The sequence below is a fragment of the Lingula anatina genome, chromosome 3, assembly GCF_051362555.1.
Source record: "Lingula anatina isolate TDL-2025a chromosome 3, LinAna3.0, whole genome shotgun sequence".
Classification (NCBI taxonomy): Eukaryota; Metazoa; Brachiopoda; class Lingulata; order Lingulida; family Lingulidae; genus Lingula; species Lingula anatina.
The window spans coordinates 20,868,598-20,883,165 of record NC_141769.1 but is presented as its reverse complement, the minus strand read 5'-3'; the positions used below and the strand labels follow the sequence as shown (position 1 = coordinate 20,883,165).

General features: G+C 37.2%; 1 protein-coding gene across 1 annotated transcript in view; it reads left to right on the top strand.

Moving 5' to 3' along the window:
* Positions 1 to 2,529: 2,529 nt before the first annotated feature.
* Positions 2,530 to 14,568, top strand: part of LOC106172281 (carbonic anhydrase-related protein 10) — a 28,370-nt gene continuing 16,331 nt past the window's right edge. The window contains exons 1-2 of the mRNA XM_013552919.2: positions 2,530 to 2,765; positions 7,285 to 7,335. Of these exons, the coding sequence (XP_013408373.2) occupies positions 2,708 to 2,765; positions 7,285 to 7,335 (109 nt within the window). The 5' untranslated portion in view covers positions 2,530 to 2,707. The remainder of the gene's footprint in view (positions 2,766 to 7,284; positions 7,336 to 14,568) is intronic.

The following is a 14,568-nucleotide window of genomic DNA, read 5'->3' as shown; positions in this document are numbered from 1 at the left end:
TCAGTAAACTTTCTGGTTCAGTAATGATTGGGCAGTTTTGGTCTTCACAATCTTTTTCTGTGCAGTGTGTTGTCAAGATAACAAAAAGAGTATTCGAGTATCGCGTATGGTATTTTTCGCGAAGGACAGAGTTAGACAGAGATATATTATATGCCTTGTCCTCTTATATTATATTATTTCAAAATATACAAATTTGAATAGACTATGGGCCTCAGACATTTTGAAATAAACAGCTATCACTTCTTAACCTAACATAGGGGTATCATTTGCGTTTTATCCTGAGGCAAAAATAACAGGATTTTGACTAGAATGTAAAATTGCAATCATAAATACATTAGAACTGCACCAGTTGTTTTGAAAACATTTTGACTGGAGATAGAGCCTATGAAGTCTTGAGAGCAGAATCTGGCAGAAGCGGCGTCAAATATACATATATGAGGGGGGGAGGGGGTCAACGGGTGCGCGTGCGCGCGCGCGTGTGTGTGTACAGTATAAAAATATTGTATTGTATACGTTGCAGATAGAGTGCAGTATCTTTACCATTTTGTTACAGTAAAAGTAATAGTGTCATTTTCAACTTGTGCATCCAGAGCCTTCGGGCAAAACGGCAGTAAGGCAATTACAAATGGAAGAAGGTGTATCAAGTGCATCATTTTATGTTATGCTGAGGATTATAGACAACTAGAAATGATAAACTTGCGGATTTAGTGAGGAAATTTCCACAGCTTTTGGGTGTAACTTTCAGTACTACAGTAAAGGCGGTAAATAATCCTGAGAATAAGAGAAAATTTTAAAAATGTGAAAAGATGGTAAAATCAAAGGCTTTAAGAAACATTATTGTCATCGGTAAGGCTGATGTTAAAAAATCCCTGATAAGTTTAAACGAAATTTTTCTTTTCAGGAATAACAAAATTCAGGATCAAAACGATCAGTTCATATGGTTTACAAACATCATAGAAGTCTAAGCAATAAAATGTTGCTTGATTATGCTTTCCTGGTGATGGACGCTGTATAATGTTACCTATGTGCAGCATATGTATAGCCATCTATTCCTAAATAGATTTAAGTGTATTCTGTATCGACATCAATCCAGATAATATGGCTGGATTTAGATTGTTGAAGTGATTTTTACAAACAACTTTTGAAGATATGCGTTAGCAATAGCGAATGTAAAGATGCATCAATTTTATGGAATAATGTTTATATCAAATAAAATAATATACATTATTGTTTCACTCCCTGGATAAAGAATTCCATTATTTTTGTGAGAGATGTAGTTAAAGAAAATAGGCCTTGTACATATGAAATAAGATCACAGGTGGTGGGACGTAATGGTCTCACATTTATGGAATAGCAAGTTTTAAAAATTGTATGAATGATCAGTCAATTAAGAATTACGGTAATGCAGAACAGTATGAATTGACCTTGAAAGGGATAAAAATAAAGATATTACTCCCCGGGAAGTTAAAAAGTGTCTTAAACAAATCAGAAGATATTATATTCCTCGACGAAAGGGTACCGTATACGTATGTAGTATAGGAAAGGAATATTTTTGGAATTTAATCAATCTGTATATAGAGCAGTTCAGTGGAAATATTTGGCAAGGAATTTATCCCCCCCCCAAATAATAATAACAATAATTAAAAGCAAGAATTCAGAAGATGATGTCCGTAAATATTGTCTTTTTGTGCAAGATAGTATGTTTTATTTATTTATAGAATGCTCTAAAATAAAAAAATATCAATTGTGACAAACTAGGTAAAGAAGGAAACATAGGAAACTTTATTAAACGAAAGAGTTGTAGAAAAAGGTAATGATTGTTACATGTATGTATATAATCCATCTGTATAAATATAAAGAAGAAAAAAGTATATCGAGCCATTCTTCGTTCAATATTATTCCTTATTTTAAATTAAAGGCATTTAAAATTGACAAAAAAAGTTAACTAAAAAAAATTATGTTCATTAAATATTGCTGATTTTCTCAGTTTAGCTTTTTTACTATTTGACCAAACAAAGTTTATTCAAGATACATAAATGTGCATTGTACATCTACATGAAAAACAACCATATGCAAATTTTTACAGTTGGGATTATAGTTCAAAATATTCATCTCAACAAAAGCAATGCCTCTCTTATCTTCTTATGCTATTGATTCCTTGTAACCTGTTTCTTTATGAGATCTGTCGTCATCTGCCACGATGAATATTGATGGATATTTCTTCAGCTTTTACAAAGGCTCGCTCCTCCCTCTGGTTCTGAATGATGAACAGCATCGGGCCTGCACGTTTAGATCATTCTATATATCGACACCAATGCTTCAAACCGAAAAGAGCATGTCCTCGTTATTCTTATTTTATGCACAGGGATTCTGCTTTCTAAACCTGCTTCATTGAAACAACACAATCCAAGTCTTTTCAGCAGCCAATAAAAACAACCCTCTGTTTTCATTGGCTAATACTTTAGCCAATCAATAGAGTTCGACAATGACCAAAGTTTTATAGTAACGTTTTGTAAAGATAAACCCAATTTGTGGTAAATGCGCTGCTTCTCATCAGAGAGCAATGCTTCCTAGAATGAGCTAGCTACAGAACATCAGTGACATAAATCGCCAAAGCGAGAACTCCAGGCTACGTTCTGTAAGGAAACAATTCTGTCAGAAGGTGTGCGTAGCGTGTGTTGGAAAAAAAGTGAAAAACGCCCACATCATGCGTTACTGCCGGTCAGCTGTCGTGGGATTACAATACATTTTTCTTGTGCACAATGGTAAGTGGTATGGGATTTGTGAATAGTCAGGGTTTAGTGCTTTTGCCACGTTATGCCTTTAGAGCCCATCATAATTCTATCAACTTCAAGCAAAGAGTGTGCGTTTGCCTCAGAACTTAGGTACTGTATGTGCGTCCATGAATACTTTAAAGGATTTTTTTGCAATATTCTTTTGCCCATGTGTTATATTTGAATACAGCTTTTAGGAATATTAACCGATTTATGATCAGCATTCTTCTAAAAACTAAATGTCCAAAGGTATATGCATGTGTTATATACCATCATTTGAAAAGATTTTCATTTGCTCGTGTGCACACTCATCCGACTGTCACAGTCAGAAGCAGCATGGAGCGAATTTCTTCGCGCCAACCAAATTTTATATCGTAGTCTGTATAACATTAGTGATTGGGTTGGTAAACTTCAAATGAAGACAGCTGAAGTTCACGCGTGGCAAGTAATCGTTTATGGACATTTGAAAACAGAGAAACTAGACAGCGTCGTCTTTGTAACTATGTATGGTAAAATCCGGAATAACATCTGAAGTCACGGACTCGTATTCAGTAATTTGAACAGGTGCCCGAACATTTTGTCAGATATAACCAAGATTTGTACTGCACTGCATAGTTATCAGTCTAAAAATATTTAGATTTTTTCCACGAATGATCATTGACCGAGAATGTACCTCAGTTTTTCTCATGAAGGGGAAAATCGCCGTAAAATATTACAAATGCTCTCATCTAGCTATGCCATAATTCTACGATTGATGAGACTGACAGACAAAAAAGGTAGAAGTGTCTTATGATAGACCCACTTCCTGTATGGAGGCGACATTTAGGCATAAAACACATTTGCATGTGGTTTAGAATCCGTCCTCAAAAAAAAAAAAAAAAAAAAAAAAAAAAAAAAAAAAAAAAAACATAACTGCATCTTTTACTCAGAACACTGTATATTATACTATACTGCCTTGTAATGGATTCGTCGCATTGGTTACCTCGGTGTTACATCAATCTTTGCTATCCCTTCCATTCGGTAACAAATGTGTCTAGCGCTCAGTAGACCACTTATTGGGTGTCCCCAGCTCATGAAGGAGAGCAGGGTTACACTGGGAACCGAAAGAAACCTCGAGGTATTGCCTAGTTTGGAGTGGGTTGACCCGTCTGAAGCTTTTCTCTGGGCGCGTATCAGGTAAAATAAAACTAGAGAAAGGTGATTTTATCGACACTAAATTAAAGAAAAAAGAAAGACGGTTTAACGACATTGAGGAATGTAATCCATAGTAAATACAGACAATCGGGACAGTAGAAATATGAGACCGTGAAAGAGCGCACAGCCGACTGATATCGTATTGCTAAATGTGTGACAGCTATTTTCACAAAACCATGTCCAAATATCTCAATGTCTCCTGGGGTTAAACTGGTAGGGAAACGGAGCAAATCAGAAAAGACAATCAGAATATAGATGGCATTCATTTGATTCGCTCCACGTCGCTACCGCCCCTAAGACGTGGGGTTAGATATGGAAAACAGCCGAGTCAATACCAGTTAATGAGAGGTTGGTCTTCGGGGACATCTTTGGTTCAATTAATGCAATTTAAGATTTAGACGCCGCTCCGACGTTCAGACCATGAATGCATAAGAATGGGAGTGCACCCTTGTCAAAACCTTGTCTTTCCTCTTCAAAACAGGTTCATATTTGAAATACTTTTAGAAATGAGAAAAAAGAAAAGTGAACGAACTAATAAGTGACATGATGCAAGAATAGTGTCTAGAGCAATCAGGTCAAATTTGCATAAAATTTAATCTTCAGTTGAAGCACACCCTGTCTAAATGAATTTAAACCGTCAATCCGCCGCTCACAGTGATCTAAACAACAGCAGCGATACATGTACAAAGGACAAGAAAAATTAAAACTTTACGCGACTTTTTCACCTTTTAATTGCGTATTGAATTACCTCTGCGACATCAAATAAACATTTTTACAAACTATACTATATCTAATGTGGAAAGTGAGAGATGAAAAGGAAGGTTTTCTGTTTACTTTCTTATTATTAAAGCAAACATTTCTCAGACATAACAGTGTACAGGCGTGGTAAATTCTACATTGTAACTGCTGTGACAACTCTAATATGATTAAAATCACATTCGTATTCTATGCAATAAAAGAATATGAGTTACCAGAACCTAGATAGGACAGGCAATTGTATTAACAAGAGTTCTAGTTCAATCACATTATTAAATCGATCAGTTATAGAATACTGGCACACGCATGTCACACTTAGTGACACACCCCCTGTATTGACCTTGGAAAAAAGTCAACACTGAGGTCATTCTTGTCAGTCAGAGATGATGAATACACATAAAGTGGCAGAAAGCAACCCTACCTTGCTCACAAAGCACTTAACATTAGATTACTTTGATCTATTTAGCTTTAATCTCTATGAAGTGTCACAAGAGACAAACATCTTAGTTATAAAGAAATAACAAAATAAGAAAAAGAGATAGAACTTATGTCAGGCTATGTTGATATCTGTGTTGACACTCGATAATGCCAACTTTATCAATTATAAAAATGCAAATTAACCTAAACTTAGAGTGCATCGGCTGACCAGTGTACGAAATACAAACCCAATTTTCCACGCAAAATGTGTCACAAAAATAATTTAAAAAATAAATAAATAAATAAATAAATAAATAAATAAATAAATAAATAAATAAATAATAAAAAAATACATAAAAATAGAAACCCACAGTCATGTTTTAGTTATGTTAAAGTATAATGGACGTGAATATAATCTCTAAAACCACGCAAATGCTGTCAAAGTTTTGATAGACCATCCCATTACAGATGTGGATTGTAGTGATGTTACAGTATAATTAGTAGCCAAAACAAGTAGGGAAATACACAGTGTTACTCACATAGGGAACGGGTAAAATTCCAGACGTGTCTACTATATCTCACGTACTCAAGACCTAAAATTTGACGTCTATTGAAGAGCAATCTGGTTGAAAATGTCAAATTGGTTTAAACTGGTGGCTACCAAATGTAAGAGCACTCTGGGCATAGAGTACCACAGAGAAAAATGTACTCATAAAATCATAAACCTAGTTTACTGAACATACATACATACATACGTATGTACTGCCTTACTGTTATGGGGTTTAATGTCTTGATTTTCAAATACTATTCAAATATTGCATTTTGAAAGGCAAGACACCAGTTAATTCGTCAAACCCTGCATCTACAGCTACATCCTTCTTTTATGAAAAGGAAATCACAGATATACAACCTTCAGTGTACGACCTGCGAATATGCCTTAATGCGTAGGCTACTAAGATGGAAGACCAAATAAAAATGGAACATATGAAGTGCACCTCTTACCGCAGTCTTTAATAATGCAGGAACATCGCGGACATTATGAAAGAAGAGTGCATTAGTAGGAACTATATCCTCCTTAGTCCTTCACGTAACCTGGTTAGCATTTGAGCCTAGGACATCTAATGACGATGAATATTGCAAAAAGGATATTTCTCTTTCACATAAAATACAATAAATACATTTGATAAAATATAATAAAAGTAATAAGCCACGAGATAGTACATTCAAATAAAATTTTAGGGGTTTTACGCTGTGCTAAAAGGAAGTGAAAGCGTTTGAAGTTCTATTAGCCTTTTTGCCAAGAGAATCGTAACAAAGCATTTCCCAGTACGGTCACATCTAGACATAAAGTTCCATTTGCTTAAAACAATAGATAACAAGTAAGCGGCTTTAATGTACATCTACTGTCAGTATTGTGCCCGGAATCCAATAAATACAGATGGCTGGGCACAGCAGAAAGCTCCCCCATTGGCATGTAAGTTTTATTCCCAGTTAAGTATCCTATCTAGCATATCGCAAGTAATGCGGCGCATTGTAATCATTGCACACTTAGTACCAAATCAATCAAAGGAAGTATTCCGTCGAGGCCCCGTGCCGCATGCTAGTGAGATCGATGCGTAAATCTAAACCCATCGAATGTAGCGTTTCCCGAATAGAAATCTAACATGTGATATGTGTTATATATGTAAATGTGTGTATGTGCATGCGTGTGTCCGCGTGCTCGCGCGCGCGCGTCTTTCACAGTATTCCCTGATTGTACCCTCTCTGAACACACACTGTCTCCTAGGATGCCATTTATAGTCTACCGAAGACAAGTACTATTCCATTTTACATGTACCTGGTTCTTCTGTACTTCTTATAAATGGAATTTACAGTTTATACGATAAGCAGCTTCTTGTTCATCGTGCGATTTGCTTTACTTTGAAGATGATTTTTAGTAAATATTATATAGTTTAATTCAAGTATACTTGTTTATCCAGTGGATGAAAAAAAAACGCCTAGAGCTTTTAATTTAATTAATCACTACCTTATAGCAATCCCTCAGGTTCTATATGGCACAGAAATGCTTTCACTCTATTCCAATAGCCTGGCGGTATTCATGACATAATAGTTTATTCAAACGTCCTCTATTTCTCTGTTTCAGCCATGGCTTCATCATCCTGGTGGGGCTGGTGGACGTATGAGGGGATATCAGGCAAGTGGAACGTGATTAATGAAATATACCAATTAACGGCCATATGGCTAATTATTGGCGCGAAATAGCTTTTACTCTATATATTTAGTGTAAATGTTTTCAATGTGAGATGGATATGTTGCATAATGTTTAGCAATAACAAAAAAGATTCATTTTACTTTGTCGGTTTACTCTTCCCTTTGTGTACTCTACGTAGCTTTAACTATCACTTTCCTCGGGTTTCCATCGTTATCCTGTTGTTAATAAAGCAAGTTGACAACCATGGGATTGGTATATTATATCTGTGGTCGCTCCACTGAACCGATGTTACTTTTTACTGCTAAGTGTGTGTGTTGTGGAAATGGTTAAATAAATTTTCACGAAGAAGTATGGGCCAAATACGGACTTTTTTATCCTGTACTCAAAATGCTATATAAATGTCATAATAACGTGCGTTTTGTAGTCTGAAGTTTCAGGTGCGATGCAGTTCTGTTTCTTGTTTCTTGTTTCTGTTTCTGTTTCTTGTTTCCTGTTTCTTGTTTCTTGTTTTGGGTAGGAAAAACTTAATCCTTGCATGCAGTCGCATGAAAACCAAAAATAGAGCTTAAAAATGTTACATGTTTAATCATGCCGTCATGTTTGCAGAATTATCTGGAGTGCCATAAGTAAATAAATGTCTTGACATTTGTAGCCACCTCAGAGTATTCGGATAACCTTTATTTTTTATCTCAGTGTGAATGCGTGGTGAAGATGGAGACAGATTACTTTTATTTGTATTTTCTTGGTTTCTGAGTTGGGAAAAAGATGGGTTTCTTTTGAGAATCAGCACATTATTTTACGGCTGTTACTGATTTTTCTGTTTTTAAATGTATTTTGGCAATTTTATGTCGAATTTTCTGAGTGCTTTTTAGTGAAAAGGAAAGTTCTGTCAGAAATCGACAAAGTCGGATTGTTTTTACGAAAGTTATTTGGTATTTTTACAGGTGTTTTTGTGATGTTGGCCCCAAAAGTTTTTTGATGAAAAGGCAGATTGAGTTCGAATATCAACGGTTGATATTCATAAAATTATGGCACGTTTTGTGGTGTTTTCTAATCGTGTTGCCAAATTTTTTCTTTATCCCAATATGTTGTTTTATTTAATGGGATGTGATATGATGGAATCGTATCTTATATAGGCTACTGGAAAACATTTACCAATTTTGTGACTTTTTAAATATTGTGATGACAGCATATTTATGAATTGTAATTTCAAATAAAGAATAAAGACCTGAACCTGTGCATTAGTTCAGTGGCCAGTCACAAATCAGTTGCGATGCGTCGGGGATGGGTAAAACCCGGGAAATTTGAACAAAATCTTGAGACAGATCTCACGATTTTTCACCCGTCGGAGGCGCTCTCCGGACGCCTGCGGGTTGTCGCAGATTTTTTATACATCGCCACACCCGTCGCGGTCCCCAACTTTGAACTTAAAATTTTAAGATTGCTCGCAAGATTTTTCACCCATTTTGGGCATCCCAGACACAATCTCCGATTACCTACGATGCCCTCCGATTAATCGGAGGCGTCCTCCGAATAATCTGAGACTAGTCGCAAGATTCTGTGTGGGATTGGAAAATCAGGTTGAGATTCAATGTCTGCGAGTAGTCTCCGGCGCCCTCCGACTGAATCGGAGGCGCCCTGCGACGATTCGTACGCTTTATGTGATCGTCTCCGACGAATCGTACGGTGGAATCGTAGTTTATCGCCGTGTATATAAGGGCGCCTCCGACCGGATCGTTAAAAGTACAGTGTACAGAGAGAAATACAGATGACCGAGGTCAGAAAACCCTCCTTTTCCCCCACATATACCCGGGGGGGGGGGGGGGGGGGGGGGGGAATTACAAGAAAAGACGCTCGCAGATATCCTCCGATGCAATCGGATGCAATCGGAGGCGATCGGAGGCTAATCCCACGATTTTTCGACAAAACCGGGTCAAAATCCTTGAATAAATCTCAGACAATGTGACTGCTCCACTTTTATTAGGATTATTGCTAGGATTGTTCAAGGATTCTTTATTTTCTACGACGACCCCCGGCCAAAACTAATCCCCGACAGATCGCCGACATTTTGACTGGGCCATCAGATTGAGAGTGTAAATAGAAAGTTCAGTGTAAAAGAAGCAGTCATGTTTTTGAAGGCAAGTATACACTGTCCATAACATAGTCCCCACTGTTAACACTGATAACTTAAATAAATAAATAAATAAATAAATAAATAAATAAAAGGCGTGTAATGGAATGGGTCTGTTTGTGTTAAAATGAAGTAACTGGGATGTTTCTTTATGCAAAGTGTCTGTATATTTGCCAGCTTCGCTGTTTAGTTGACATAAAGATTGGAATTCGTCTCCATTACAAAAAGTGACTAGAAATTAAAGAGTAAGATCTCAAATACAAGTTTAAAGATCGTAATGCTGTCAATGTTCTTTGATTTGCTGTGCCTTGGTGATTAGGCGAAGAGTCGAAATTGGTAGAAAAACATTTTGCACTATATAAGGTATATACTTTTACTATTTTTTCCACGCAGCTCTCCTCGCATTTCCATATCGCGGCAAGTTACAATTTGTCAGCATGACTTCATTATTTTAAAAGTATCCGACTTGCCTCCGGGTTATACGTATTGGCAACCCACAGAGAATAAGAAGATTTAAGACAACAAAAAAACCGTGTACGGTATTTTTAATTGATTCTCTCCCTTAATAAATCATTCGAATGTCATGTCGCGTTATTTTTGGTACTCGAGGCATCGTGGATTGCAATCTACATTACACGCTGTACACTGTGTTGTGTTACTAAAAGTGTAGGGCGTATTTACCATAGTTAACATAACCGCACAAGCTGCACCGTTCCTCAGTGGAATATGAATAAATGTTGGTAAAATGTATTCTTTACGCACCCATGTTAGTCACGCATACATGTAACAGTCCACGCCGCCCCACTGTTATTACGTGTCCGCACAATTGAGTGAGACATGCAAACAGTGGATAAAAAGACAATCGTGTATAGGGAAATGATCCTTTCATCCAGCATCCAGAAAATCATTGGAGCAAACACTTACAGATAAGGCGTGTACGGTGACACAGATCACTCTCTCCGGAACAAATACGATGGCCGGAAACTAAGATGATATGGATCTAGCTTTGTCGCAATTGGAACAATCAGACACAAGGTAAACAAACAGTCTGGGTGGAAAGACTGCCCGCGGAGAGCGGCTCCTCGGAAAAAGAAAGGAAAGTGACGAGCGCGGAAGCCAATGTGTTCGTTACCAAAGACGACCGGAAAAAATATAAGCACTGAAACAAATGACCGACTCGTGTGGCTAATCTGTTTTTGTTAACGATCATTAGTTGCACCAGAGAGAGAATATTGTTATAACCACAATGAATAATACCATCAAATTGTTCTTTCTTAATTTTCTGAGAATTAGATGTGCGGTCTGCCAGTTTAAAAAAGAGGACAATTACTAAAGGCAAAAACATCTAAAAAAAACAACGAAACATCGAGATCACATTCTGCAGCTAATTATTCATCTATTGTAGTCTCATTTCACATATAATTGGTCAAGCTTTTCATTAATTTTAAACACGCAAGGGTCATTTCCTCCAAACACGAGCTGAAAAGATATTGAATACATAGTCTGGATAAAGCTTATACGGCATCATAATACCTCTCCCATTCCATAAGCGACTCGTATACCCGTGTAATGTGAAGAAATCGTATTAAGTTGAAGCATCTGTCGGGTCCCTGTACTAGTACACGCGCCGAGATCAATAGCATAATGTTGCCGCTACTTATCTGCGATGATCCCCGATGCTGTCGCCTGCTGTCCACTCCGTGAAACTTTTCCAAGAACCAGTTTATATTTATTTGTCCTCCAGTTAATTGTATATTTTGATTTCTTGAATGCTTTATACACTGCAGTTCCTACGGGCGAATTCTATTTTAAATATTGAACAAGTACTTAACCGAACAGTTTCAAATGCAGACACATAGTATATTGGGTCCTAGCATGTACCAATGATTTGTCGAGAGTCAGGCTGACATTCATTGACACTAAATGACATTCAATGAGAGACCATTAAAGGAATTCGCGGTCTTCCTTTCATGTAGGTCTGCCATATTTAGGTCTCGGCCTTGGTAGACCTCGGCTCTTCTCGATGTGAATGATCCCTATAATCTAGCTTTATTTGCACGGTCTGCAGGCACTTACGTGTGGCTCAATATGACTTGCTTTTATCTGTAGCCTTGACAATTAGCATCATCCGAGATTACCCAAAGTCTCGCGAATTACAGTAAAACAGCGAGATTTGGAGGAGAGTAGGGTTAAAAATAATGGCCGCCTAGCGACTACGGAGCGACAACGAATAAAAGCTGTCAAATTTATCCGTGGATATTTTGTAGTTGTTTTCTCACAGGTTCTATTGAATGACGGTTTTTGGTACAACTGTATGAAAACATCTCGTTTTACGTTAACTTTTGTAGGCCCCTGTTGCTTTCTATGACTACATTCTTAATTTCATTTTTATCGCTTAAAAAGCAGGTTCCCGAGCCTTTTCTAGTCTCGCAGCATGACGTCACGCACCGTCGCCGGTTTTTGTAGGATAATTTGATGATGTCCATTGCCAGTGATTGTGGTTTTTGGTTACCTCGCTCATAATCAGTCACGTCTATACGTTATGTAAGATTCTAGAAGAATAAAAATTCATCCCCATATTACTTTTTATATTGATTCTAAATATATGGTCAATATGAAAAAATAAACGTGCAATCTTGACAATTTAAGTCCTGTCCGATATGAAACATATGTTCTGAAACATACCAAACGATTTTACAAAAATCGACCAAAGCAAAACTATCTCTTTTCGAAAATATAATGCATAACGCTCAAGCATAAAGGCAACAGTGTCGAATAGTTTTTGCTCACGTATTTGATAGGCTGCCATTTCCATTTGCGTGTGCCACAGCCGCAGCTGCAGCCGTTTCCCGGTATATGTTCACATTTGACCTTCAAGTGAAGAACCTGAGTGGGTTTTATGTCAGCGCCATTCACAGCGAGGCATACCATGTTATCACTGATGTGTACTTCTAAAGTGACAAAAAAAAAAAAAAAAAAAAAAAAAAAAAAAAAAAAAGAGAGAGAGTGCAAATGTTGTTTGTCAGATCATTTGTCATGGTATGTATTTTACAGATCTCGCATTCAAATGCTGCTTGATCACCAGCCACAAATGCGGATCGCAATGTCACCCAGTCAGTTTTTTTTATTTCTAAAAGTCGCATTAGACACAAAAAGGATCCTGCAGCACTAGCAAATGCATCATCGTGTCACTTTATCAGTTTCACTGAACAGTACAAATGTCTACTGTCGAATTCCAAAAAGGCATCATTCTATTCACGTATCTTAAAGATATTATCACAGAGGCCCGATCGATGTCGAGGGCGATGATTATGGTGATTAACGATATTAATGAATGATTAGAAGTATGTTGTACGCTAGGTGGATGGCTCCTAGAATTAATCAGTTTCTGCACAAACTGGTTGATGCTATATTTTACTTTTTCCATGTTTCCGTTAATCAAATTTCACTTTTCCCATTAGCTGGCCAACTCCAATCATATCTTACAAAAATACCATTAATGACAGCTTGGATAACTAATATGAGCAAAGAATGTTGCCAGCCGGTAAAGTCCTTGCATAGACCTCTGAGAGGGATGTGGACATAAATATATGTCGCCCTGTATATAAGGATATCAAGTTCTACTAAATACTTTTCCCAATCTTCAATTCTCATCTTGACTTTGCTAACCTCACAGCAACCAGGCATTTTATGTTGCAGGTAAAAAACGTACATGTTGCGTGTCGTGACTGGACCGTCAGCGAAAGAACAATCCATTCTTTGGCAGGTCTACGTTTCAAGTTGCCAGAAGACACGCATATTTCCTATTTAATTTAGCATCTATCGGCAACGTGACCGCACATATTCACGTACCTGGCGGTAGCTGAGCCAGACTTTGAAATAAAGAGCAATGTCTGAGGTGCATCTGTTCACTGCTAATTTGGCTGTATGATCTGCAATGAACAATCAATACTATTTTCATTATCTTTGTTTTGTTTTTAAGGTATCTTATCTTAACCATCTTACCACATAACAAGATATGATAAAGGTGATATATCGATTCGATAATGACATTTATGCTGACTCGCGTAGTGCCCATAGCCATTATATCTCCGTCCCAACGATAGACACCATTTTCATTATCTTGTTCCTTCAAATCAGTATTAAACTTTTCAACATAATCTTTCCACGCATTGGCAACCAAACGCTGTTTTATAATTTGTCCCAACCATTGTATGGTATCTTATGACCTTTTCAGATATTTGAAACCACCTTTATAGGTTTGGCCTTAGATCAACTAATTCATTGTTTTCGACCTAAAAGTGATCTTGGAAATTAATCTATCACTAGCAAGTCATCGTCAGTTCCGGACTGATAAGTTTATTACCAAACATCGAGCCACGTTATATTGTTTCTGTCTGCTGTTTCTGCTGGTCATAGCAGTTTAGGGAGTGACATTATCCGCAGTGCTAACATCGGGATAAGGCTAGGCATTTACGACACAAGCCACCGAGACCTGGGCATGTTACCAAATCCAAATAGTCGTGCTTTCCACACGCCTATAAATGTCATCTATCAAGCGTCCGTCAATTGACAAGTGTCATTCAGCAAAATGATAACGATATGACACTGTCACTTCCTTTATTTGTACTTCAAATGGGGAGCAACGCAACACAAATTGAACATTGAATAAAAACATACACGGGTAAACAAATTTCAGGATGATAATGCAGATAAGAAAGTTACAGTTGACACACAATGAAAAGATGAAGACCATCTCTTTTGTGATCTATCCGATGCGTGTTCTCTGGAAACAAGACAACATTCTTCTTTTTTTCACAGAACAACCTTTAAGTGTTGGTTTCAGTGACAGACCATGTTAAAATTACCACGTTGACCTCACTCCTGGGAACGCCTATGGACTACCTGCCTGCGTGCTGATATTATTATTACCGCTTTTTGTATGTGTGATGCCCTATTCATTCTGAAATGTCACGTAATGGAATATACATGTAAAAAATTACTTGGCAATGTTTCTTGCGTATCAAACCAAAATGTCCGATAGATACCTGTTTTTTCCCCATAACATTATGGTCAATGTGGAA